Genomic DNA, 25,386 nt, shown 5'->3' with positions numbered 1-25,386 from the left:
AAGCGAGCGAATGAGAGAGAGAGCAAGCGCTCGAAGTGGAGTGAACGAGGAAAGGATTGAAGGAGAGAGACATGACAAAATATCAAAAGAGGGAAAGCACGCTGTACCATGCGAGCTAAATTTGTGACCGCTGGAATTGAGGATGTCGGATTAATGGTGACTATCATAACCCGTTTTCGCAGAGGAAGCTTTTCGATTGGAACTTTCGAACAGAAGGTCCGCGGGGAAACATGGCCGAAGGTTATTCTCCAATTATTTGTAAAAAAAAAAAAAAAAATGGTCCTTACTTTTTGGTATAGAGGGGGGCTGCGACGGGCTATTGTTACATATAACGTGTTATGTAGCCTACCGCCCACGATTATTGCCATGTGAAAATACATATTGGGGTCTTGTTGGAGCTGTTTGTCAAAGATAAAGAGCGTATTGTGCCCAACATGGGCTTGCATGGTGAACCATGTGTGTACACCTGCCCTTGGAGTTCCATACAATGCTGGTTATTAACAGTGGTAGATGTAAGTAAATATGCTCCAGAAGTTACATCAGTGAGCATGCACGTGCAAGGAGGAATCGACCAAATCAATCGCATATAGTTAGAAGCCCCATAAGTATCCTGTTTTACACCGATTTGCGTGATGTTCAAATCATTCTACCATGCGCTAAAATCCTTACGTGGAGACGAATTATAGCAAAGATGAACATCACATCGTCAAGTGGCGGGGATTCCCCATCGCTTAGGCTATGGAGATTTCCAACCAACTGGGCTCCATAAAAGTTGTGTAAAGGTTACTACTAGGCCTAATAACTGCGCAGGCACGGCTATAGGTTAAATACATATGCCACATCCACACTCGTCTATCAATACACAGCCTACTGTAGCTTACTACTTTCATATGCCTTTTAGGAGGGGCGGGTAAAGGTGGCGGAGAAGACGAAGCCAAGTCGACGGAGCAAGAAGAGCGAATTCGGCCCCAGCTTCTGTCAGGAACAGGCCACTGCAAGTGGTTTAATGTTCGAATGGGGTTCGGATTTATATCAATGACCAGCAGCGAGGGGAGCCCCGTAGATCCCCCTCTGGACGTATTTGTTCACCAAGTAAGTTCCCCGAACGAGAGAACCCGTGTAGGTTGACATTGTGCTGCTATGGGCATTGGGCATCTATCTCCCTCTTTGGTGCAGTCCTTTACCCTGTACGCTGTAGTCTACTCCACCCTGTTGATGGAAAGCAAGGAGTCAGTAAGCTTGATCAAGCAGTCTAGGCCAATTATTTCTAAATGAGAAATGACTCAATTGTATAGTTGTATTAACCTTTGTCCTTGCTTGGCAATAACATCACGTGTTATTGCGAAAGTCACTTTTTTTTTGTAGGCCAGAGTGTTGGTTGCAACATGTGTAGCTTATCTTTTAATGAACCATTTGTCCAAATGTGTTCTTTTGTATCATCATGTTGTTTCCCGACCATGTAGGTTACAGGGCACACAACAACATGCTGTGGTGTTTCCTTAGTGGCACTATCCCTCTCCGAACCCTCACTCTCCCTTGAACTGCACAGTAGAACGCTTGTATGACACAGTTTGTAGTTTTTTGAATCGCCTCATTGACAGGGAGAATATGGTTGATGGCCCACCATATTGGAAACCATGCAAAAAGACTAACAGTTAAACACTCAGTTGATCACGTGTTCGTACAACTGTTTCTTTGAAAGATACTTTTGGTAGTGTATGTGGATACCTGCTTGTCAAACATCTCGTTCCAAAATCATGGGCATTAGTATGGAGTTTGTTCCCCCCCTTGCTGTTATAACAGCCTCCACTCTTCTGGGAAGGCTTTCCATTAGATGTTACAACATTGCTGCAGGGATTTGCTTTCATTCAGCCACGAGCATTAGTGAGTTTGGGCTCTGATGTTGGGCGATTAGGCCTGGCTCGCAGTCGGTGTTCCAATTCATCCCAGAGGGAAGGGGTTGAGGTCAGAGCTTGGTGCAGGCCAGTCAAGTTCTTCCACACCAATCTTGAAAAAACATTTCTGTATGGATCTCGCTTTGTGCACGGGGGCATTGTCAAGCTGAAACGGGAAAGGGCCTTCCCCCAACCTGTTGCCACAAAATTGGAAGCACAGAATCATCTAGAACGTAGTTGTATGCTGTAGGGATCTAGCCCAAACCATGAAAAACTGCCCCAGACCATTATTCCTCCTTCACCAAACTTTACAGTTGGCACTATACATTGGGGCAGGTAGCGTTCTCCTGGCATCCGCCAAACCCAGATTTGTCTGTCGGACTGTCAGATGGTGAAGTGTAGCAGTTTAACTTTAGTCTTTAGACTTTAGTCCGTCCCCTCACCCCCTCACCCCTATCTGGGCTCGAACCAGGGACCCTCCGCACACATCAACTAGCGAGTGACGTCACCGATTGAAACGCTATTAGCGCGCACCACCACTAACTAGCTAGCCATTTCACATCGGTTACAGAAGCATGATTCATCATTCCAGAGAACGTGTTTCCACTGGTCATGAGAACAATGGCAGCGAGTTTTACACCACTCCAGCTGATGCTTGGCATTGTGTATGGTGATCTTATGCTTGTGTGCAGCTGCTCGGCCATGGAAACCCATTTCATGAAGCTCCAGACGAGCAGTTCTTGTGCTGACGTTGCTTCCAGAGGCAGTTTGGAACTCGGTAGTGAGTGTTGCAACCGAGGACAGACGATTTTTAAGCTCAATGCACTTCAGCACAAGGCTGTTCCATTCTGTGAGCTTGTGTGGCCTACCACCTCGTGGCTGAGCTGATGTTGCTCCTAGACGTTTCCACTTCACAATAACAGCGCTTACAGTTGACCTGGGGGGGGGTTGGAGGGGAGAGTTGAGAGGGTGGGGTTGGGGGAGAGTTGAGGAGAGAGTTGGGGGGCTGGAGGGGAGAGTTGAGAGAGGGAGTAGTTGGGGAGTTGTGGGGAGAGAGAGGGGGCAGAGTTGTGGGCAGGGGAGTTGGGTGGGGGGGGGGGTTGAGAGGGAGTTGTGGGGGATGGAGGGAGTTGTGGGGGAAAGAGGGAGGGAGTTGGCGGGGAGGAAGTTGAGGGAGGGAGTTGAGAAGGGGAGAGTTGAGGGTGTTTGGGAGGGAAAGGAGAGAAGGAGTTGGGGGGATGGAGGGTGTTGAGGGGGAGAGAGAGGGAGTTGTGGGGGATAGAGGGAGGGAGTTGAGGGGGGTTGTGGGGGATAGAGGGAGGGAGTTGAGAAAGGGAGAGAGGGTATTGGGGTGGAAAAAGAGGGGGAGTTTGGGGGATAGGGGGAGGGAGTTGAGGGGAGAGAGGGTGTTGGGGGGGGAGAGGGAGTTGGGGTGGTGGGGGGGGAGGGATGGAGTGGAGGAGAGGAAGTTTCGGGGGGGTTGTGGGGGATAGAGGGAGTTGGGAGGGGGGAGAGAAGAGAGAGAAAGAGTTGGTGAGAGAGGGAGACAGAAATAATGAGCTGCTTCCATGTCGACCTTGGAGAGATCTTCCTGGGGGGGCCCAGGCATCGGGGTTCCTGTCCAATCACTTCCTCTGTGTGTGCATGTGTAATTCTTCATCAGCTACTACTCTATCAATGAACGGCACACACCTACACAGCCTTCTGTATGCAGTGTGTGTTATTTACATTTCCTATTTTATAGATGCAGCTTTTAGTAAAAAGAAATGGAAATGAGTCCGCTTTCTCTACTTCAGAAGGGATGCTACAGGATCAAGGAGTAAACCAGCGAACCTGCATACATATTCTGTTCTAACTTCTTATATTGCAGAAAACTAAGCTTGAAATGGGCATCATCTAACTGATTTGACAAACAAAAATCCAGGTTTACTGTTTTTAATGAACCAGAAAATCTGTAGTTATTTCTGTTTGCTTATCAAAGGTATCTTGCTAACTCATTGATCCTGCTTTGTAGTACACCTCTGGTTCGTTGGCCATTCTTATGGGGGTAAGAATGGGCTTTTGGGATAAATGCTGAAAATAAGGTCTGAGGTTAACACAGGTTTAGGAGATCTTAAATGTTTTGTTCTATGAGATAATCTGTCAGTTTACCTGACCTTTATGAATTATGACCTTTATGTGCTTGTGTTGGATACATAAGTGTTTAGCTGATGAAGATTATCTCATGTCGCAACTCTTGCCGTGTTTACAGACATCCCCCAAACAAACAAAAACCGACTCTTGGAGAATGAGTTCCCCAACTGGTTGGGGATGGGCATTTGACACATTTAGACTGTTTGATGACTCGTGATTTTTGTTGTTGTTGAGTACTCTAATAATGTTTTATTTTTCGAACACGAGGCCCTTACTGGAAAAAATATGTGCGCATTTACCTATATACACTGAACAAATATATAAAAGCAAGATGTAAAGTGTTGAACCTATGTTTCATGAGCTGAAATAAAAGATCCCAGAAATTTAGCATGTGCACAACTTATTTCTCTCAAATTTTGTGCAAAAATGTGTTAACATCCCTGTTAGTGAGCATTTCTCCTTTTCCAAGATAATCCATCCACTTGACAGGTGTGGCATATCAAGAAGCGGATTAAACAGCTTGATCATTACACAGGTGCACCAATAAAAGACCACTCTAAAATGTGCAGTTTTGTCACACAACATAATGCCACGGATGTCTCAAGTTTTGCAGGAATGTCCACCAGAGCGGTTGCCAGAGAATTTAAGATAATTTCTCTACCATAAACCGGCTCCAACATCATTTAAGAGAATTTGGCAGTACTTCCAACCAGCCTCAGACCACGTGTATGGCCTTGTGTGGGTGAGCGGTTTGCTGATGTTAATGTGAACAGAGCGCTCCATTGTAGGGTTATGGTATGGGCAGGCATAAGCTACGGATAACAAACACAATTGCATTTTAGCGATGTTAATTTGAATGCATGAAAACACCGTGACGAAGTCCTGAGTCCCAGTTTAAAAAAAAAAAAATCTGTCTGTTCCCAACAGATGCATATCTGTATTCCCAGTCATGTGAAAACCATAGATTAGGGCCTAATGAATTTATTTCAATTGACTGATTTCCTCATATGAACTAACTCAGTCAAATCGATGAAATTATTGCATGTTGCATTTATTTTTGTTCAATATAGATTGCAACAATGCCTAATTTATCGTAACCATTTCGGATGACAAATCCTCATTGCTAAATTGACCCATATTCGGTACCATTCAGAAGTTTGGACACCTACTCATTCCAGGGTTTTTCTTTATTTTTCCTATTTTTACATTGTGGAATAATAGTGAAAGCATCAAAACTATGAAATGACGCATATGGAATCATGTAGTAACCAAACAAGATTCTTCAAAGTAACCACCTGAAGGTGTGTTGGGTCATTGTCCTGTTGAAAAACAAATGATTGTCCCACTAATCGCAAACCAGATGGGAAGGTGTAATGCTGCAGAATGCTGTGGTAGCCATGCTGGTTAAGTGTGCCTTAAATTCTAAATAAATCACTGACAGTGTCACCAGCAAAGCACCATCACACCACCTCCTCCATGCTTCATAGCGGGAACCACACATGCAGAGATCATCCATTTACCTACTCTGCATCTCACAATGACTTGCTGATTGGAACAAAAAATCTAAAATTTGGACTCCTCAGACCAATGGACAGATTTCCACCGGTTTAATGTCCATTGCCTGTGTTTTTTTTGGCCCAAGCAAGTCTTCTTCTTATTGGTGTCCTTTAGTAGTGGTTTCTTTGCAGCAATTTGACCAGGAAGACCGGACTCATTCAGTCTCCTTTTAGCAGTTGATGTGTTTGTTACTTGAACTCAGAAGCATTTATTTGAGTTGCAATTTCTGAGGCTGGTAACTCTAATGAACCTCTGCAGCAGAGGTACATCTGGGTCCTCCTTTCCTGTGGCAGTCCTCGTGAGCCAGTTTCACCACAGCTCTTGATGGTGTTTGCAACTGCTCTTGAAGAAACTTTTGACATTTTCCGGATTGACTGACCTTCATGTCTTAAAGTAATGATGGACTGTCATTTCTCGTTGCTTATTTGAGCCGTTATTGCCATTTTATGGACTTGGTCTTTTACCAAATAGGGCTATCTTCTGCATACCACCCCTACCTTGTCACAATACAACCGATTGGCTCAAATGCATTAAGAAGGAAAGCAATTCCACAAATGAAGTTTTAACAAGGCACACCTGTTAATTGAAATGCATTCCAGATGACTACCTCATGAAGCTGGTTGAGAGAATGCCAAGAGTGTGCAAAGGGTGGCTACTTTGAAGAGTTTTAAATATAAAATATTGTTTGATTTTTAACACTTTTTCATCATCACATGATTCCATATGTGTTATTTCATACTTTTTTACTTTCTTCATTATTATTCAAAGTAGAAAATATTAAAAATGAAGAAAACCCCGGAATGAGTAGGTGTCCAAACTTTTGACCGCTACTGTATATTCCCTCAATAAAAAAGCAAGTGCAGGACTTCTAATGTAGTAACGTTGAAGCGATCTGACTAGTGTTACTTAGCCAACCAGAAGTAAGAAGCTAATGTTAAATGGAGCCTACCTCAGCAGGAGCACATTTTTTGGGGGGACTAAGTTCTCATAACTTTGCTTTACACAGAGTAGGCTACTGAGACAGACGGTGATGTGGCGCTCAGTGGTGAGGCTGAGGCAGGCTGCAATGCATGCAGAGGAGAGAGAGGTTAATACACTAGTTCCCAAACTCGGGGTCCCCTAAGAGAATTTGTACTAGTTTTTATCAAGCATCTGTTTCAATATGAGATTTTCACATGGTCTGTCATTTGATCTCGATTGTCCCCTGGAATTTGTTTACTCTTCACCCACCTTTTATCACGACAAATCAAATCACAGTTTTATTGGTCACATACACGTGTTTAGCATATGTTATTATGGGTGTAGCGAAATGCTTGTAAAACTACATTGCTGATATTAATATAGAATCGTAAATAAGATTGAAATAATTCATGTGAATGTGATTATACGATCATCTGTGTGCTCCTTTTGATGTCTGTCTGTGCGGCGCTTGATTAGTAATGCCTAGAAATACAAGTGTGAACATTGTCATCCGATAAAAGAGATCTATTTACAGAGTTGATGATTTGATCCAATTCATCATTACAACTGATTGAACAGTCGCTGATGCTACACATTTCTCATATTTCCCCCCTTTCAGGGGTATAACATGACACTTGCACAGCTAATAGGCTCTGTGTTTGTAGATGGACTGAGGTGAATGAACCTACAGCAGCCAAGGTGATAATGGCTGGGGTCATTTTGGCTTGTTTTTGCTGTTCTCCAAAATTAGCATTTTAAAGTGTTTTAATTGTATAGAAATGCAGTAAATGAGCTTCAACTTAAAAAAAATAATAGCCTAGTTCCGGACCTTACTGAAACGCTACTTGTGTGTGTGTGTGTGCGTGTCAGCGTTCCAACCCTTCGTAGCAACTATGTCATAAAACTGATTTCAAGTCAGGCATGTGTGTGTGTGTGTGTGTGTGTGTGTGTGTTCTCGTGTGGGGGTTGTTCCATCCTCAGGCATTCTTTTTAAAAGAGGAATTTGTTTAAAGACAAAAAAGGGAAGGGGCCTGATCTGCTGTTCTCCCTCTGCTGGGGATCAAGTCTAAAAACATTGAGCATGGTGTGCTGCTGTACTGGCCCTTCCTCCATCGGAAACCTCCAAGATTGTGTTTTTTCACGAGTGCATGTGTGGTTTTTTGGTTAGTTGTTGCCTTTTCTGCTGTTGCTGTCTGTTCTACTACGTAATAATAGTTGAGCACTTGGAGATTTTTGGTTGTGTGTGTGTGTGTGTTTGTGGCATAGCAGAGGTTAAAATGGGCCCCTAGTGAGATTAACCTCTGACCCATGTCACCGTTTGGCATTCAAGCCCCACCTCTCCCCAGTCCCTGCCACCCCTCCCCAGTCCCTGCCTCTAGATAGCCAGTATCAGGCTTTGTCTCTAGTGCCACAGCCACACACCATCCTCCTTCTCACCTCCCCCCTCTTTACTTCAATACTTCAAAAAAATGCAGAAGAAGAAAGCAGGGAGGTCATGTGACTTCCTCTTGAGGGGTCGTCCATATATGGGGAATGTGATTGGTAATTGGAAGGATGGATTGTGGGAGTTAGATTAGAAATGGTGGTAAAAATGATTTTCTATTGACATGACAAACAGGAAAGTTGAAGAACAGACAGATTCCATTTTTTAGTAGGGGATCTGTGTTTGTATTGTCTAGAACACAGAGATGCTCCAATGATGGTTTGGTTTTGGCATTGCTTCTGAAGAAGCTTGGTGGATTTGAATGTGTATTTTATGTAGCTATGTTTCTGTGAAATTGTATAAAAGGGAAATTTTGAATTTCAATGTAATAATGTTTACTTTATTTTTTTTACTTCAGGATAATATTTTTTGTATATGTGTATTTGGACACATGAAAATTATATTTTGTTCTCAATGATCTAAGACCCTGGATCAAATGCTCTTTAACAGATTAGAGTTCTTGGTTTGGTTATTTTGTCATTGTCAAGTTGCATTTCCCTTGAAGTTATGGAAAGAAAATGGAGCAACAAACTGTTAAGACCATTCCATTTCCCAGCTTAGTTAGCAAGTAGCCACAGTATACTTTTTCTCAATGCTTTTATATAGTTTGTTTACAGGGCTTACATTGATAATTAGTTTTGGTCATAAATTTACTTATTGCTGAACCTGAGTACTAAATGCTGTTTTAATGCAACCAAAGCTAGCATTTAGCCAGCATTCACCTTGCATTTAGCTAGCACTGACCACAAGCCTTTATGATTATGATCTCAACCCATCTGGTGGGTTTTATTTTTTTAGAAACAGAAAATAAATGATATACCAAAGAGCTAAAGATGATCAATGAGGAATATTAAACAGAAAGGGAAACCACAGCTTTTATAATTGTGTGTAAAAAGGTCAAGCCAGTCATTTTTCAATAGTTCTGAACTTTGATTTGATAATAGGCAACTTGTTTCCTAAACCATCTCTTGTCATACAAATCCAGTCGCTGTCTAAAGTTTGTTTTATGTGCTCAGATTGAATGAATTCAGCAGTAGGTTTAATTCGGGTTATTTCCAAGTTTTTAATCGTGGACATTGATCCATCCACCGATGGTATTTAACTTTGTTTTATGAAGACAAAGTATTGTCAATGAAACCAAATGAAAGTTGTGATAGCATGCTACCTGTAGACGTCCTAACAGTCATTTGATTTCCTTTTCCTAGTGGTATTTGAAGAAATATCTGAATGTCTTTACTGCTTTCTTTTATCATAATCAATATCGATATGTGTGTGTGCTGCATGGACCTGAAGTTGTTATTGTTAACGCTGTCAACCAGTCATGATGTAACCGGCTCAATCACCAGTCAAAAAGCAACCTTTTAGTGTTTAAAAACGTATACAGTTGAAGTCGGAAGTTTACATACACTTAGGTTGGAGTCATTAAAACTAGTTTTTCAACCACTCCACAAATTTCTTGTTAACAAACTATAGTTTTGGCAAGTCGGTTAGGACATCTTTTTGCATGACAACATTTTTCCAACAATTGTTTACAGATGGATTATTTAACTTATTCACAGTATCACAATTCCAGTGGGTCAGAAGTTTCCATACACTAAATTGACTGTGCCTTTTAAACAGCCTGGGAAATTCCAGAAATTATGTCATGGCTTTAGAAGCTTCTAATAGGCTAATTGACATTATTTGAGTCAATTGGAGGTGTAACGGTGGATATATTTCAAGGCCTACCTTCAAACTCAGTGCCTCTTTGCTTGAAATCACAGGAAAATCAAAAGAAAATCAGCCAAGACCTCAGGGAAAAAAATTGTAGACCTCCACAAGTCTGGTTCATCCTTGGGAGCAATTTCCAAATGCCTGAAGATACCACGTTCATCTGCACAAATAATAGTATGCAATTATTAACACCATGGGACCACGCAGCCACATTCTGTCTCCTAGAGATGAACGTACTTTGGTGCAAAAAGTACAAATGAATCCCAGAACAACAGCAAAGGACCGTGTGAAGATGCTGGAGGAAACGGGTACAAAAGTATCTATATCCACAGTAAAACGAGTCCTATATCAACATAACCTGAAAGGCCGCTCAGCAAGGAAGAAGCCACTGCTCCAAAACCGCCATAAAAAAAGCCAGACTACAGTTTGCAACTGCACACGGGGACACATATCGTACTTTTTGGAGAAACGTCCTCTGGTCTGATGAAACAAAACTAGTAATGTTTGTCCGTGATGACCATCGTTATGTTTGGAGGAAAAAGGGGGAAGCGTGCAATCCGAAGAACACCGTCCCAACCGTGAAGCACCGGGGTGGCAGCATCATGTTCTGGGGGTGTTTTGCTGCAGGGGGAACTGGTGTATTTCACAAAATAGATGGCATCATGAGGGAGGAAAATTATGTGGATATATTGAAGCAAAATCTCAAGACTTCAGTCAGGAAGTTAAATCTTGGTCGCAAATGGTTCTTCCGAATGGACAATTACCCCAAGCATACTTCCAAAGTTGTGGCAAAATGGCTTAAGGACAACAAAGTCAAGATATTGGAGTGGCCATTACAAAGCCCTGACCTCAATCGTATAGAAAATGTGTTGGCAGAACTGAAAAGGCGTGTGTGAGAAAGGAGGCCTACAAACCTGACTCAGTTACATCAGCTCTGTCAAGAGAAATGGGCCAAAATTCACCCAATTTATTGTGGGAAGCGTGTGGAAGGCTACCTGAAACGCTTGACCCAAGTTAAACAATTTGTAATGCAATGCTACCAAATGCTAATTGAGTGTATGTCAACTTCTGACCACTGGGAATGTGATGAAAGAAATAAAAGCTGCAATAAATCACTCTCTCTACTATTATCCTAACTGACCTAAGACCCCAGCCACCTCACCTTGGTTCATTTCTTCTCCCCAGCCACCTCACCGTGGTTCTTTTCTTCTCCCCAGCCACCTCACCTTGGTTCTTTTCTTCTCCCCAGCCACCTCACCTTGGTTCTTTTCTTCTCCCCAGCCACCTCACCTTGGTTCATTTCTTCTCCCCAGCCACCTCACCTTGGTTCTTTCCCGTCCTCCTTCTGTCCTGATAAACCCATAGCAGAATGATCTACTTCTTCCCCAACCCCCCCCCCCTCCCTCTGATCAAATATGGTCCGCTCCATAATCAGTGTGCGCTAGCGGTTAGCATGTTGTTAATTTGGGCCAGGGGGGAAATGGGAATACTCTTAAATGTTTGATGGGGGTTTGGGTAGAGGTTAGGGGGGTGTTGGGTAGAGGTCAGGGGTTAGTGGCTGTAATGAAAACGTGCGGAGGAGGGCGAGGGATGTTAGCGCGGTGAGGTTTCGTCTTTTGATGTTTATTTTATTTTATATGCATCCTGTTGGGTCACGTCCATCTGTGACAATCGGGGCCAGCTTTGTCCACTTAGCACTTCCTGTGTGTAAAAAGATACTTAATGGCACCGCACCACATGGTCGTCACACACACACACACACACACACACACACACACACACACACACACTGCTTCCAAGAGGCTACTTCACTCCGACCAGCAGCTCCATCCCATAATTAGCCCTCACACAGCTCCTTTCTCGTTCCTCTTCCTGCATCGATTACCGCGACTGGTGATGACGATGTTTAGGCTATTTTCATCCAGGGCGCTGGGTTTATTATTTGCTTCCTTCGCAGTTTGCACACATTCGCATGCACGCTACGCATGTACACACACATTCTGGAGGTAGTCTTATGAGCATAATAAGTACATAATCGTTTTCTCCTCTCAGGTTGCTGTGAAAGACAATGTCTTCTCCGCATTCCTTGTAAATTAACATTGAAAAATAGATGAACACACAAACACCACTCTGAAACAGAACACACACACACACTCGGTCCAAATCCTTATTATTTGTCTGTGGAAATGGACATAGCACATGGGTAACTCAGAATGGGCAGGCAGTTTTGGAGGTGTGTGGGGGTTGGTGTGTTCCCTGCCTCTTCCCTGTCAGTGGGTCCTCTTCCTGGGGGGAGGGGGGTTATGCACTGACCTGCAAGGCTCCTGATCAAATGGAGGTTTTGTTCCTTGTCATTCCTGGTCCCCCCCAGGCCTGATCAGGAGTTGCTCCTCCATTGGAGCTGAACAGAATGTGCTAGAGGCATTTCTCTCTCGCCTCCCCTTCTCCCTCTCGTACAGCACACCCCCACCCTGCTCCAGGCCACTCCTCCATTTTGTTCTCTCTCTTTTTCTCCTCTGACCATGCCCTCTCTTGACCTCTGTGTGTAAACTGAAACCAGGCAGGACACCCGCCAGGTCACCTGAGAGGAGGGCACTCTGGTTGCAGGTTCTGATTCTTCAGGTTTACGCACACAGACACACAAACACACACACATATGTGCACGTACGTGCATGCAAACACACACACATAGACACACACACACATATATATGCACGTACGTACATGCAAGCACACACAAACGCACATCTGGCATAATATGCATTCCTTTGTCCGGAATTTATTTTATTAGGGAATAACTCAATTTCATTCATCTGATTTAGTTCCTAGTCGAGTAGCTTGAATAAAGTCCTGCGGCAATTTGTAATTACTGACACATTATTTTACACACGAGATACTGTGGTTATATAAAAAGCCAATTGTATATCTTTACTATAATTTCCTAGATACTAGATATTCATTAAAGTATCTAGGAAATGTGAGTTGACATATTTCTAGTGGACAAAAGGACTTGTGTGCTTTCCTAACTGACAATCACTGGACCAGTGTTATGAAGGCTCAGGGGGTGGGGATGCGGGGACCACTGAACTTTGACCCGGAAACACATGCTGCTTTCGTAAAATGATGACTGGCGCAGATGAGGAAGGCTCTCATTGATTGGCTGAGCCAGAGAATCAATGACTAGTCATAATTATGCCTGAAAGAAAGAGAGAAGCAGTTCTGCTGAATTTTTATTTTTAAAATGGCTGTAACATTTTTGAATTTATAATAATATATCCATCATAAAGTCGCTGGGATTGAACTAATTTATTAGCTATTTGAAGTTGTGGTTTTAGTTTGTTTTAATGCTGTTGTGATTTGTACCAAAATGTATAATCATCTCCTGAAGTGACCCACTACAGCTGAAACGAACATATAATACCCACCTTGGTTGTCATTAGCAACTTGTATGTATATTAATTCAGTTCACCATGACATCACCCTTTTTCTTCCATTCTCTGTCCTTTTCTTTCCCCTCATCCCTTGTTTTGTCGTGAGTGTATGCCCTGTTGAATAGAGGTGTAGAATCCTTGCTGTCTCTCTCATTCTATCCCTAATCCTTTCCTTTTCCTCACAGCATATCCAAAACATCCAGAACGGTCTCCTACTTTCAGCTAGCTGGAGTGAGCTAAGCTAATCACCTACTGCTTGCTAGCAGGAGACAGGGAAAGATTTGAGTGAACGAAGGGATAAATGAACGAATTAATACATTGTGTGAATTCATGTATGATTGAGGAGTCTTTTTCACCCTTCGTGAAACCACGGGGTGTTTAAATGATGAATGTGTCGATTCCCCTGTCTTTCGTAGTTATGGAGTTTTTCACCAATATTCTTTATAAAGAGTTTGTAGTGCTTTTAGTAATTTGGTTAGTAGTGTTGGTGATGTCTTTTAGTGATGATGTTCACGTCTTTATTGTCAAGAAGCACACAGATTTGTCCTTACCAAAATGACAAAATAATATATATAGTAATATTCATGCATAGTGAAATCTCTGAACTATGGTGCTGATTTGACCACCTTGAATTAATTGGTAGGATTAGATATATTTTGTAGTTTACAGTACTTTAAGTAAAATGTGACATTGTAATTTTAGAGACACAGGTGTTGTATTTTAATTAACCATACAGTTTTACATTGCTTGATTCCAATGGGTTATCCCAAGATGTGTCTGTGTATAACAGAAGGATTTGTTTCTATGTTATGTGAAAACAATTAGTGTTAGAAATGATGCAAACTGGTATTTTAGATATTTAAAGAAAAAGTGAATATATTTAGGAAACTCTGTGTATTAGAAATAATAAAATCTATTGAAATAAATGAGGGGTTTAGAGATTTGAAGTATATCATTTACTTGGATCTTTGGACTGCCTTTTTGCCCCTCCCACTTGTACAATTTCATTGGTTGAGGGAAATTGCTGTCTTTTTTATTTCAAGCAATACATTTAAATTTATATTACTGTAGTGATTTTAAATAATTGTCAGATATCATCAGAATAAGGGTCTAAATATAATCTAGGACAGATAGTAACTGTTACTAGTGGCATAATAATGACAGATTTTCATGTATTAAAATCATTAGTAGATAATGAATGAACGTTGATTAGTCAGTAGATATCACATTTTCCATTTAGAAAGCTTCAGTATGTGAGATTATAAAAACACCATTATAAAGATATTCAAGCTTCTATAATAGCTTTATTGTGTTCATAATTCTAAGCAACATTTTGCTTGAAATATTACATGTATTATAGCAAATATACACGTATAAATCTATTCCAAAAACGAGTTAATTCATAAAGAAATTCCTTATGTCATCTTTGAAGAAATAAACTGTAATAACTTTAGTGCAGCTATTATTTCTGTCTTTCCTATTGGTTTCCAGAGATAATATTTAACTAATAATATTTATATCAAAGATTAATACAAAATAAAGCAATACATAAGACCAGATAGATGTATTATATTGTCATGAAACATGAAACGATTGGTGACACTTTATTTGGATAGTCCATCTGTAGGTGCTCTACTGACTATCAGTAACATTTCAACCAACTATCTACTAACCCTAACCTTAATCAATCAATCACATTTTATTTATATAGCCCTTCGTACATCAGCTGATATCTCAAAGTGCTGTACAGAAACCCAGCCTAAAACCCCAAAAAGCAAGCAATGCAGGTGTAGAAGCACGGTGGCTAGGAAAAACTCCCTAGAAAGGCCAAAACCTAGGAAGAAACCTAGAGAGGAACCAGGCTATGTGGGGTGGCCAGTCCTCTTCTGGCTGTGCCGGGTGGAGATTATAACAGAACATGGCCAAGATGTTCAAATGTTCATAAATGACCAGCATGGTCAAATAATAGTAAGGCAGAACAGTTGAAACTGGAGCAGCAGCATGGCCAGGTGGACTGGGGACAGCAAGGAGTCATCATGTCAGGTAGTCCTGGGGCATGGTCCTAGGGCTCAGGTCAGTTGAAACTGGAGCAGCAGCATGGCCAGGTGGACTGGGGACAGCAAGGAGCCATCATGTCAGGTAGTCCTGGGGCATGGTCCTAGGGCTCAGGTCCTCCGAGAGAGAGAAAGAAAGAAGGAGAGAATTAGAGAACGCACACTTAGACTCACACAGGACACCGAATAGGACAGGAGAAGTACTAAGGATATAACAAACTGACCCTAGCCCCCCGACACAAACTACTGCAGCATAAATACTGGAGGCTGAGACAGGAGGGGTCAGGAGACACTGTGGCCCCATCCGAGGACACCCCCGGACAGGGCCAAACAGGAAGGATATAACCCAACCCACTTTGCCAAAGCACAGCCCCCACACCATTAGAGGGATATCTTCAACCACCAACTTACCATCCTGAGACAAGGCTGAGTATAGCCCACAAAGATCTCCGCCACGGCACAACCCAGGGGGGCGCCAACCCAGACAGGATGACCACAACAGTGAATCAACCCACTCAGGTGACGCACCCCCTGCAGGGATGGCATGAGAGAGCCCCAGTAAGCCAGTGACTCAGCCCCTGTAATAGGGTTAGAAGCAGAGAATCCCAGTGGAAAGAGGGGAACTGGCCAGGCAGAGACAGCAAGGGCGGTTCGTTGCTCCAGAGCCTTTCCGTTCACCTTCCCACTCCTGGGCCAGACTACACTCAATCATATGACCCACTGAAGAGATGAGTCTTCAGTAAAGACTTTAAGGTTGAGACCGAGTTTGCGTCTCTGACATGGGTTGGCAGACCGTTCCATACAAATGGAGCTCTATAGGAGAAAGCCCTGCCTCCAGCTGTTTGCTTAGAAATTCTAGGGACAATTAGGAGGCCTGCGTCTTGTGACCGTAGCGTACGTGTAGGTATGTACGGCAGGACCAAATCAGAGAGATAGGTAGGAGCAAGTCCATGTAATGCTTTGTAGGTTAGCAGTAAAACCTTGAAATCAGCCCTTGCTTTGACAGGAAGCCAGTGTAGAGAGGCTAGCACTGGAGTAATATGATCAAATTTTTTGGTTCTAGTCAGGATTCTAGCAGCCGTATTTTGCACTAACTGAAGTTTATTTAGTGCTTTATCCGGGTAGCCAGAAAGTAGAGCATTGCAGTAGTCTAACCTAGAAGTGACAAAAGCATGGATTAATTTTTCTGCATCATTTTTGGACAGAAAGTTTCTGATTTTTGCAATATTACGTAGATAGAAAAAAGCTGTCATCGAAATGGTCTTGATATGTTCTTCAAAAGAGAGATCAGGGTCCAGAGTAACGCCGAGGTCCTTCACAGTTTTATTTGAGACGACTGTACAACCATTAAGATTAATTGTCAGATTCAACAGAAGATCTCTTTGTTTCTTGGGACCTAGAACAAGCATCTCTGTTTTGTCCGAGTTTAATAGTAGAACGTTTGCAGCCATCCACTTCCTTATGTCTGAAACACATGCTTCCAGCGAGGGCAATTTTGGGGCTTCACCATGTTTCATTGAAATGTACAGCTGTGTGTCATCCGCATAGTAGTGAAAGTTAACATTATGTTTTTGAATAACATCCCCAAGAGGTAAAATGTATAGTGAAAACAATAGTGGTCCTACAACAGAACCTTGAGGAACACCGAAATGTACAGTTGATTTGTCAGAGGACAAACCATTCACAGAGACAAACTGATATCTTTCCGACAGATAAGATCTAAACCAGGCCAGAACATGTCCGTGTAGACCAATTTGGGTTTCCAATCTCTCCAAAAGAATGTGGTGATCGATGGTATCAAAAGCAGCACTAAGGTCTAGGAGCACGAGGACAGATGCGGAGCCTCGGTCCGATGCCATTAAAATGTCATTTATCACCTTCACAAGTGCCGTCTCAGTGCTATGATGGGGTCTAAAACCAGACTGAAGCATTTCGTATACATTGTTTGTCTTCAGGAAGGCAGTGAGTTGCTGCGCAACAGCCTTTTCTAAAATGTTTGAGAGGAATGGAAGATTCGATATAGGCCGATAGTTTTTTTATATTTTCTGGGTCAAGGTTTGGCTTTTTCAAGAGAGGCTTTATTACTGCCACTTTTAGTGAGTTTGGTACACATCCAGTGGATAGAGAGCCGTTTATTATGTTCAACATAGGATGGCCAAGCACAGGAAGCAGCTCTTTCAGTAGTTTAGTTGGAATAGGGTATATTATATTATTATTATTATTATTATTATTATTATTATAGGGTCCAGCATGCAGCTTGAAGGTTTAGAGGCCATGATTATTTTCATCATTGTGTCAAGAGATATAGTACTAAAACACTTGAGCGTCTCTCTTGATCTTCGGTCCTGGCAGAGTTGTGCAGACTCAGGACAACTGAGGTTTGGAGGAATACACAGGTTTAAAGAGGAGTCCGTAATTTGCTTTCCTCTCTTGGGGAATGCTGCTTTTAGTTAGCTTTGCGACAGTATCAAAAAGGAATTTCGGATTGTTCTTATTTTCCTCAATTAAGTTAGAAATATAGGATGATCGAGCAGCAGTAAGGGCTCTTTGGTACTGCACGGTACCGTCTTTCCAAGCTAGTCGGAAGACTTCCAGTTTGGTGTGGGCTACATTTCCGTTCCAATTTTCTGGAAGCCTGCTTCAGAGCTTGGGTATTTTCTGTGTACCAGGGAGCTAGTTTCTTATGAGAAATGTTTTTCGTTTTTAGGGGTACAACTGCATCTAGGGTATTGCGCAAGGTTAAATCGAGATCCTCAGTTAGGTGGTTAACTGATTTTTGTCCTCTGGTGTCCTTGGGTAGGCAGAGGGAGTCTGGAAGGGCATCAAGGAATCTTTGTATTGTCTGTGAATTTATAGCACGACTTTTGATGGTCCTTGGTTGGGGTCTGAGCAGATTATTTGTTGCAAACGTAATAAAATGGTGGTCCGATAGTCCAGGATTATGAGGAAAAACATTAAGATCCACAACATTTATTCCATGGGACAAAACTAGGTCCAGCGTATGCCTGTGACAGTGAGTGGGTCCAGAGACATGTTGGACAAAACCCACTGAGTCGATGATGGCTCCGAAAGCCTTTTGGAGTGGGTCTGTGGACTTTTCCATGTGAATATTAAAGTCACCAAAGATTATAATATTATCTGCTATGACTACAAGGTCCGATGGGAATTCAGGGAACTCAGTGAGAAACGCTGTATATGGCCCAGGAGGCCTGTAAACAGTAGCTATAAAAAGTGATTGAGTCGGCTGCATAGATTTCATGACTAGAAGCTCAAAAGACGAAAACGTCTTTTTGTAAATTGAAATTTGCTATCGTAAATGTTAGCAACACCTCCACCTTCGCGGGATGCACGGGGGATATGGTCACTAGTGCAGCCAGGAGGTGAGGCCTCATTTAAAACAGTAAACGCATCAGGCTTAAGCCATGTTTCAGTCAGGCCAATCACATCAAGATTATGATCAGTGATTAGTTCATTGACTATAATTGCCTTTGAAGTAAGGGATCTAACATTAAGTAGCCCTATTTTGAGATGTGAGGTATCATGATCTCTTTCATTAATGACAGGAATGGAGGTGGTCTTTATCCTAGTGAGATTGCTAAGGCGAACACCGCCATGTTTAGTTTTGCCCAACCTAGGTCGAGGCACAGACACGGTCTCAATGGTGATAGCTGAGCTGACTACACTGACTTGCTAGTGGCAGACTCCACTATGCTGGCAGGCTGGGTAACAGCCTGCTGCCTGGCCTGCACCCTATTTCATTGTGGAGCTAGAGGAGTTAGAGCCCTGTCTATGTTGGTAGATAAGATGAGAGCACCCCTCCAGCTAGGATGGAGTCCGTCACTCCTCAGCAGGTCAGGCTTGGTCCTGTTTGTGGGCGAGTCCCAGAAAGAGGGCCAGTTATCTACAAATTCTATCTTTTGGGAGGGGCAGAAAACAGTTTTCAACCAGCGATTGAGTTGTGAGACTCTGCTGTAGAGCTCATCACTCCCCCTAACTGGGAGGGGGCCAGAGACTCTGCTGTAGAGCTCATCACTCCCCCTAACTGGGAGGGTCCAGAGACTCTGCTGTAGAGCTCATCACTCCCCCTAACTGGGAGGGGGCCAGAGACTCTGCTGTAGAGCTCATCACTCCCCCTAACTGGGAGGGTCCAGAGACTCTGCTGTAGAGCTCATCACTCCCCCCTAACTGGGAGGGGGCCAGAGACTCTGCTGTAGAGCTCATCACTCCCCTAACTGGGAGGGGGCCAGAGACAATTACTTCGATGCCGACACATCTTTCTAGCTGATATGCACGCAGAAGCTATGTTGCGCTTGGTGATCTCTGACTGTTTCATCCTAACATCGTTGGTGCCGACGTGGATAACAATATCTCTATACTCTCTACACTCGCCATTTTTAGCTTTAGCCAGCACCATCTTCAGATTAGCCTTAACGTCGGTAGCCCTGCCCCCTGGTAAACAGTGTATGATCGCTGGATGATTCGTTTTAAGTCTAATACTGCGGGTAATGGAGTCGCCAATGACTAGAGTAACCCTCCATGAAACATGAACATGAAATGATTGGTGACACTTTATTTGGATAGTCCATCTGTAGGTGCTCTACTGACTATCAGTAACATTTCAACCAACTATCTTATCTACTAACCCTAACCTTAACCCTTATCCAAATACTAACCGTAACCTTAGCAAGCATTTCCTTATCAACAGATCAAACTAACAATCTGTAGAGGTTCTACAGATGGAAACTCCAGACCATACAAATAAGGTGACCAAATAGTTTTATATGCATGAACTTTAATGGTTTATAGTCCTATTTTGTCTTTTGAACTTGTTTACCATAGATAAACACAAGCAACATTTGCACTGTGGTAAATGACTTAGTAAAGCTTACCCAAATAGTAGCCATCCTTCCCAACTGTACTCTGTTTATACAATCATATTGCCTCACTTTCTCACTCTCGTGGCAACATGCTTGTTTGAATAGCTCTTCATTGGCCTGCATACTGTTGGCTTGCTCTGACACTCCTTCAACAGCATGTATACATTTTGATGGTGTGTGTGTTTGTTCCCCCCTGCTAAATTCGGTTATGCGTCGGGTGCGATCTGTAAAAGATACATGATATCAGTCATATTATGTTGTTGTCAAATCATACATCTTTGATTTATATGTAGCCCAGTGTTTACGTAGTAACCAGATGAATCATTTAGATGGAACTGATAAAGACATTTCTTGGGTAGAGGGAAGTGACAGCATTGGGTGCGAAACCCTATTCCTCCCCCCTCCCTCCCTGTCAGAAGGAAACTGTGGAAGTGAGAACTAAAATGGGAGGGATGAGGAAGGGATGCACCAAAGCTACCAATTTTTTGATTTAACTACATTTTGTCATTTGATAAGGATGAACATTGACAATGACTGGAATTAAATAGTCGACATTCCAAAGGTTTGCTATAAATGCTGGCCCAAAAATCATTAATTGTAACAGTGCAGGGTTTCTAAAGAGGGGTGCTCTGGATGTAATTGTAATTACATGGTAATAATTCAGTATCTTTTAAAGGATGGTCTGGTCGGTATAATTCAAATTCCATGGCAGCATTTCTTAAAGGGCTGGTGTGTTGATTATTTTCCTCCAGAGTAAACTGGTGATGGAGGGCTTCCGCAGCCTGAAGGAGGGCGAGCAGGTGGAGTTCACCTTTAAGAAGTCCTCCAAGGGCCTGGAGTCCCTGTGGGTGACGGGGCTGGGTGGGGGACCGTGTGCGGGCAGCGAAAGGAGACCCAAAGGGAAGGTCCCGCCCCAGAAGAACCGCAAACCAAAGGGAGACCGGTGAGTACAAGAGCAAAGCATGCTGAGAAGGCTCTGATTGACAGGAAGTACATTGTGGATGGAGCTTTGCTGCACAGGATTTTTAAAACGACATGGGCGAAATGGCTGTCACTTTGGGAAAGACCAGGGACGTCACGATACGATATTATCACGATAATTAGGTGCCGATATGATACGGATTGAGATCATCACGGTTCTATATGTTTTGCGATTTTGATTCTGCAATTCTATTGTGATTTGACGACAAGAGATACCATGATATAATTAGTTTTGATCAGTCATGGAAATAAGTGCTGAAAACATGTTTGCTCACTATTTAAAAAGAATAGACTAGCTGTGTTGTTTTGTTTTTGAAACCAGGTTTGCTGTTCACTTGTGCTATATAGGGTGGAAGGGAGTTCCATTCCATCATGACTTTGTATACTACTGTACTTTTCCTTGAATTTATTCTGGGCCTGTGGACTGTGAAAAGACCCCTGGTGGCATGTCTGGTGGGGTGTGTCTCAGTGCTGTATGCAAGTCACGATACAGATGTAACTGTATTGAGACCCCCGTCACTACTACTACTGGAAACCAACATTAAAGTAACGTGGACAAGAAATAATTAAAAAGGCTAAACTGATTTGTTAACATTTAAAAAGTAATCTGTTGATTTACGCTCAAATTTTACTGATGAAAAAACAACCGTTTAAAAAAACAAAAACGAAACACATTTGTTGTTGATGGGTATTAATATGGAAGAAAATGTTGGTATTAGCCTTACAAATCTGTATGTTTCTGCATTCATCAGTTGGATAGTTATCAGGGGGCCTAGATTGTAGATTTAACACAGATCTAAGTACATAGCGATTGCCATGGTTATTCAGCTTGAGTCGTGCATTGAATAGGGCACTTTTCCCACTATTCAAAGTCAATTTATCACCTTCCACAATCTTAAAATTGTCCCTGGGTAGGTTTGTGAATCTCAATGCATTTTACTGCAGGTATTATGAAAGGGGGTGTTTTGACTATATCTGAATACTGTCTGTGGTGTTGAGCTGGACTCCCGACATCAACATTTTTAACGTCTTGTTTAGTCCCTAAGGCTTAAATGGAACTCGCTGAAATAGTTTGATGGTTGCTGTATCTGTGCTCTACCTCTCTGTCCCTCTTCTACTGAGAAAACATGCAGTTCCTCCTCTGCATGTGTCAGAGCACCTGGTGCTGCAGTGAACACACAGAGACAGACTGGGATGGAGCTATATGTGGCTGCCATCGTGGGAGGCTACTTCACATAGTTCCACTGTACAGTGTACATTAAAGCCAACATCTGGAGTTTGTGTATCCACAAGCAGTAAGATGAAGAATGGGGTCTGGAGAAATGTAACCTAACTACTCTCAAATTCAAACGCAACTCAAGTTATTCTTAAATAATCAATGAATATAGGGCAGGCTGTCATCAAAGAACCATTGAACATCACAGATTATTCCTTAATTTAAAAAAAAAATCCTTTAACGTTTGCGATCTCAAGGTTTATGTAATTCTTTCCCTACAATGGATGTAAGATGGACAGTGCCTTCAGAAAATATCCATACCCCTTGGCTTATTCCAAATGTTGTTGTTACAACCTGAATTCAAAATGGATTAAACTTATTATTTTTTTTCTCACCCATCTACACACAATACCCCATAATGACATGGAAAACATGTTTTTAGACATTTTTGCAAATGTATTGAAAATTAAATACAGATCTAATTTACATACAGGAAGTATTCACACCCCTGAATCAACACATGTTAAAATCCCCTTTGGCAGTGATTACAGCTGAAAATCTCAGAGCTTTACACACCTGGATTGTACAATATTTACACACCTGGATTGTACAATATTTACACACCTGGATTGTACAATATTTGCACATTATTATTTTTAAAATTCTTCAAACTCTGTCAAGTTGTTTGTTCGTCATTGCTAAACAGCCATTTTCAAGTCTTGCCTTAGATTTTCTAACTGATTTTTTAAAGTTAAAACTAACTAGCCAGTACAGATCCAGGTTCGATCCTGGGCTGTGTCGCAGCCGGGCGCGACCAGGAGACCCATGAGGCGCAATTGGCCCAGCATCGTCCGGGTTAGGGAAGGGTTTGGCCTGCTGGGATGTCCTTGTCCCATTGTGCTCTAGCGACTCCTTGTAGCGGCCATGTGCATGCACACTGACTTCGGTTGCCAGCTGTACGGTGTTTCCTCCAACACATAGGAGCAACAATAAAATAACAGTAGCGAGGCTGTATACGGGGTACTGGTACAGAGTCAATGTGCGGGGTCACAGGTTAGTTGAGGTAATATGTAGGTAGAGATAAAGTGACTATGCATGGATAATAAACAGAGTAGCAGCAGCGTAAAAATTGGGGGTGGGTTGGGGACAAGGCAAATAGTCCAGGTAGCCATTTGATTAGCTGTTCAGGAGTCTTATGGCTTGGGGGTAGACGCTGTTAACTTCTTTGGGACTGGGGGGCAGTATTGAGTAGCTTGGATAATAAGGTGTCCAGAGTAAACTGCCTGCTACTCAGGCCCAAAAGCTAGAATATGCATGTAATTCGTAGATGTGGATACAAAACACTGAAGTTTCTAAAACTGTTTGAATGATGTCTGAGTATAACAGAACTCATATGGCAGGCAAAAACCTGAGGTTTGTAGTTTTTCAAGTCATTGCCTATCGAATGTCAACAGTCTTTAGAACCTTGTTTGAGGCTTCTACTGTGGGAGAGAGTGAGAGCTGGGGGGAGAGAATGAGAGCTGTTTCAGCCACGTGTCTGGCAGAGTGCCATGAGCTCAGTCTCATGCGCACCCGTGAGAGATAGCGGCGTTCCATTGCATTTCTAAAGACAAAGGAATTGTCCGGTTGAAACATTGAAGATTTATGATAAAAACATCCTAAAGATTGATTCTATACATCGTTTGACATGTTTCTACGACCTGTATTATAACTTTTGGGACTTTGTCTGAACTTTCGCCTGGACTTGCCCGCCTCGTGAGTTTGGATTTGTGAACAAAAAGGAGGTATTTGGACATAAATGAAGGACTTTATCGAACAAAACAAACATTTATTGTGGAACTGGGATTCCTGGGAGTGCATTCTGATGAAGATCATCAAAGGTAAGTGAATATTTATAATTCTATTTCTGACTTTTATGACACCTTTCCTTCTTTGGAAAATGGCTGTATGTTTTTCTGTGGCTAGGTGCTGACCTAACATAATCGCAAGGTTTGCTTTCGCCGTAAAGCCTTTTTGAAATCTGACACAGCGGTTGCATTAAGAAAAAGTTTATCTATATTTCCATGCATAACACTTGTATCTTTTATCAATGTTTATGAGTATTTCTGTAATTTGATGTGGCTCTCTGCCCTTTCACCAGATCTTTGTTTGAGACAATGCATTTCTGAACATAAAACACCAATTTCAAATCAGGTTTTTAGACATAAAGATAAACTTTATCGAACAAAACACACATTTATTGTGTAACATTAACCTCTTGATACTCTAGGGGCAGTATTTCATTTTTGGATAAAAAGACGTGCCCGTTTTAAGCGCAATATTTTGTCACAAAAAGATGCTCGACTATGCATGGAATTGATAGCTTTGGAAAGAAAACACTGACGTTTCCAGAACTGCAAAGATATTCACTGTGAGTGCCCTAGAACAGAAGCTTCAGGCAAAACCAAGATGAAACTGCAACCAGGAAATGAACAGGATTTCTGAGGCTCTGTTTTTCATTATCTCCTTATATGGCTGTGAATGCGACAGGAATGAGCCTGCCCTTTCTATCGTTTCCCCAAGGGGTCTGCAGCATTGTGACGTATTTGCAGGCATATCATTGGAAGATTGACCATAAGAGACTACATTTGCCAAGTGTCCGCACGGTGTCCTGCGTGGAAATTGGTGCGCAAAACTCAGCTGCTGGTATTTTTCCATGGGACTCAGACTAAAGCATTCTTCCACGAACGGCATATGAATGAAGAGATATGTGACAAAACACCTTGAGGATTGATTCAAACAACGTTTGCCATGTTTCGGTCGATATTATGGAGTTAATTCAGGAAAAAGTTTGATGTTTTGGTGACTGAAATTTCGGTTCGTTTCGGTAGCCAAATGTGATGTACAAAACGGAGCGATTTGTCCTACGCAAAGAATCTTTCAGGAAAAACTGGACATCTGCTATGTAACTGAGAATCTCCTCATTGAAAACATTAAAAGTTCTTCAAAGGTAAATTATTTTATTTGATTGCTTTTCTGGTTTTTGTGAAAATGTTGCGTGCTAAATGCTACGCTAAATGGTATGCTAGCTATCAATCCTCTTACAC

General features: G+C 42.2%; 1 protein-coding gene across 1 annotated transcript in view; it reads left to right on the top strand.

Moving 5' to 3' along the window:
* The window catches only part of lin28b (lin-28 homolog B (C. elegans)), a 46,047-nt gene continuing 20,661 nt past the window's right edge, over window positions 1–25,386 (top strand). Inside the window, exons 1-3 of the mRNA XM_052471298.1 lie at window positions 1–240; window positions 902–1,092; window positions 20,856–21,046. Of these exons, the coding sequence (XP_052327258.1) occupies window positions 231–240; window positions 902–1,092; window positions 20,856–21,046 (392 nt within the window). The 5' untranslated portion in view covers window positions 1–230. The remainder of the gene's footprint in view (window positions 241–901; window positions 1,093–20,855; window positions 21,047–25,386) is intronic.

This window comes from Oncorhynchus keta, chromosome 19, assembly GCF_023373465.1.
Source record: "Oncorhynchus keta strain PuntledgeMale-10-30-2019 chromosome 19, Oket_V2, whole genome shotgun sequence".
Lineage (NCBI taxonomy): Eukaryota > Metazoa > Chordata > Actinopteri > Salmoniformes > Salmonidae > Oncorhynchus > Oncorhynchus keta.
The sequence above is the reverse complement of the archived record's forward strand: the minus strand, read 5'-3'. Positions and strand labels throughout refer to the sequence as shown.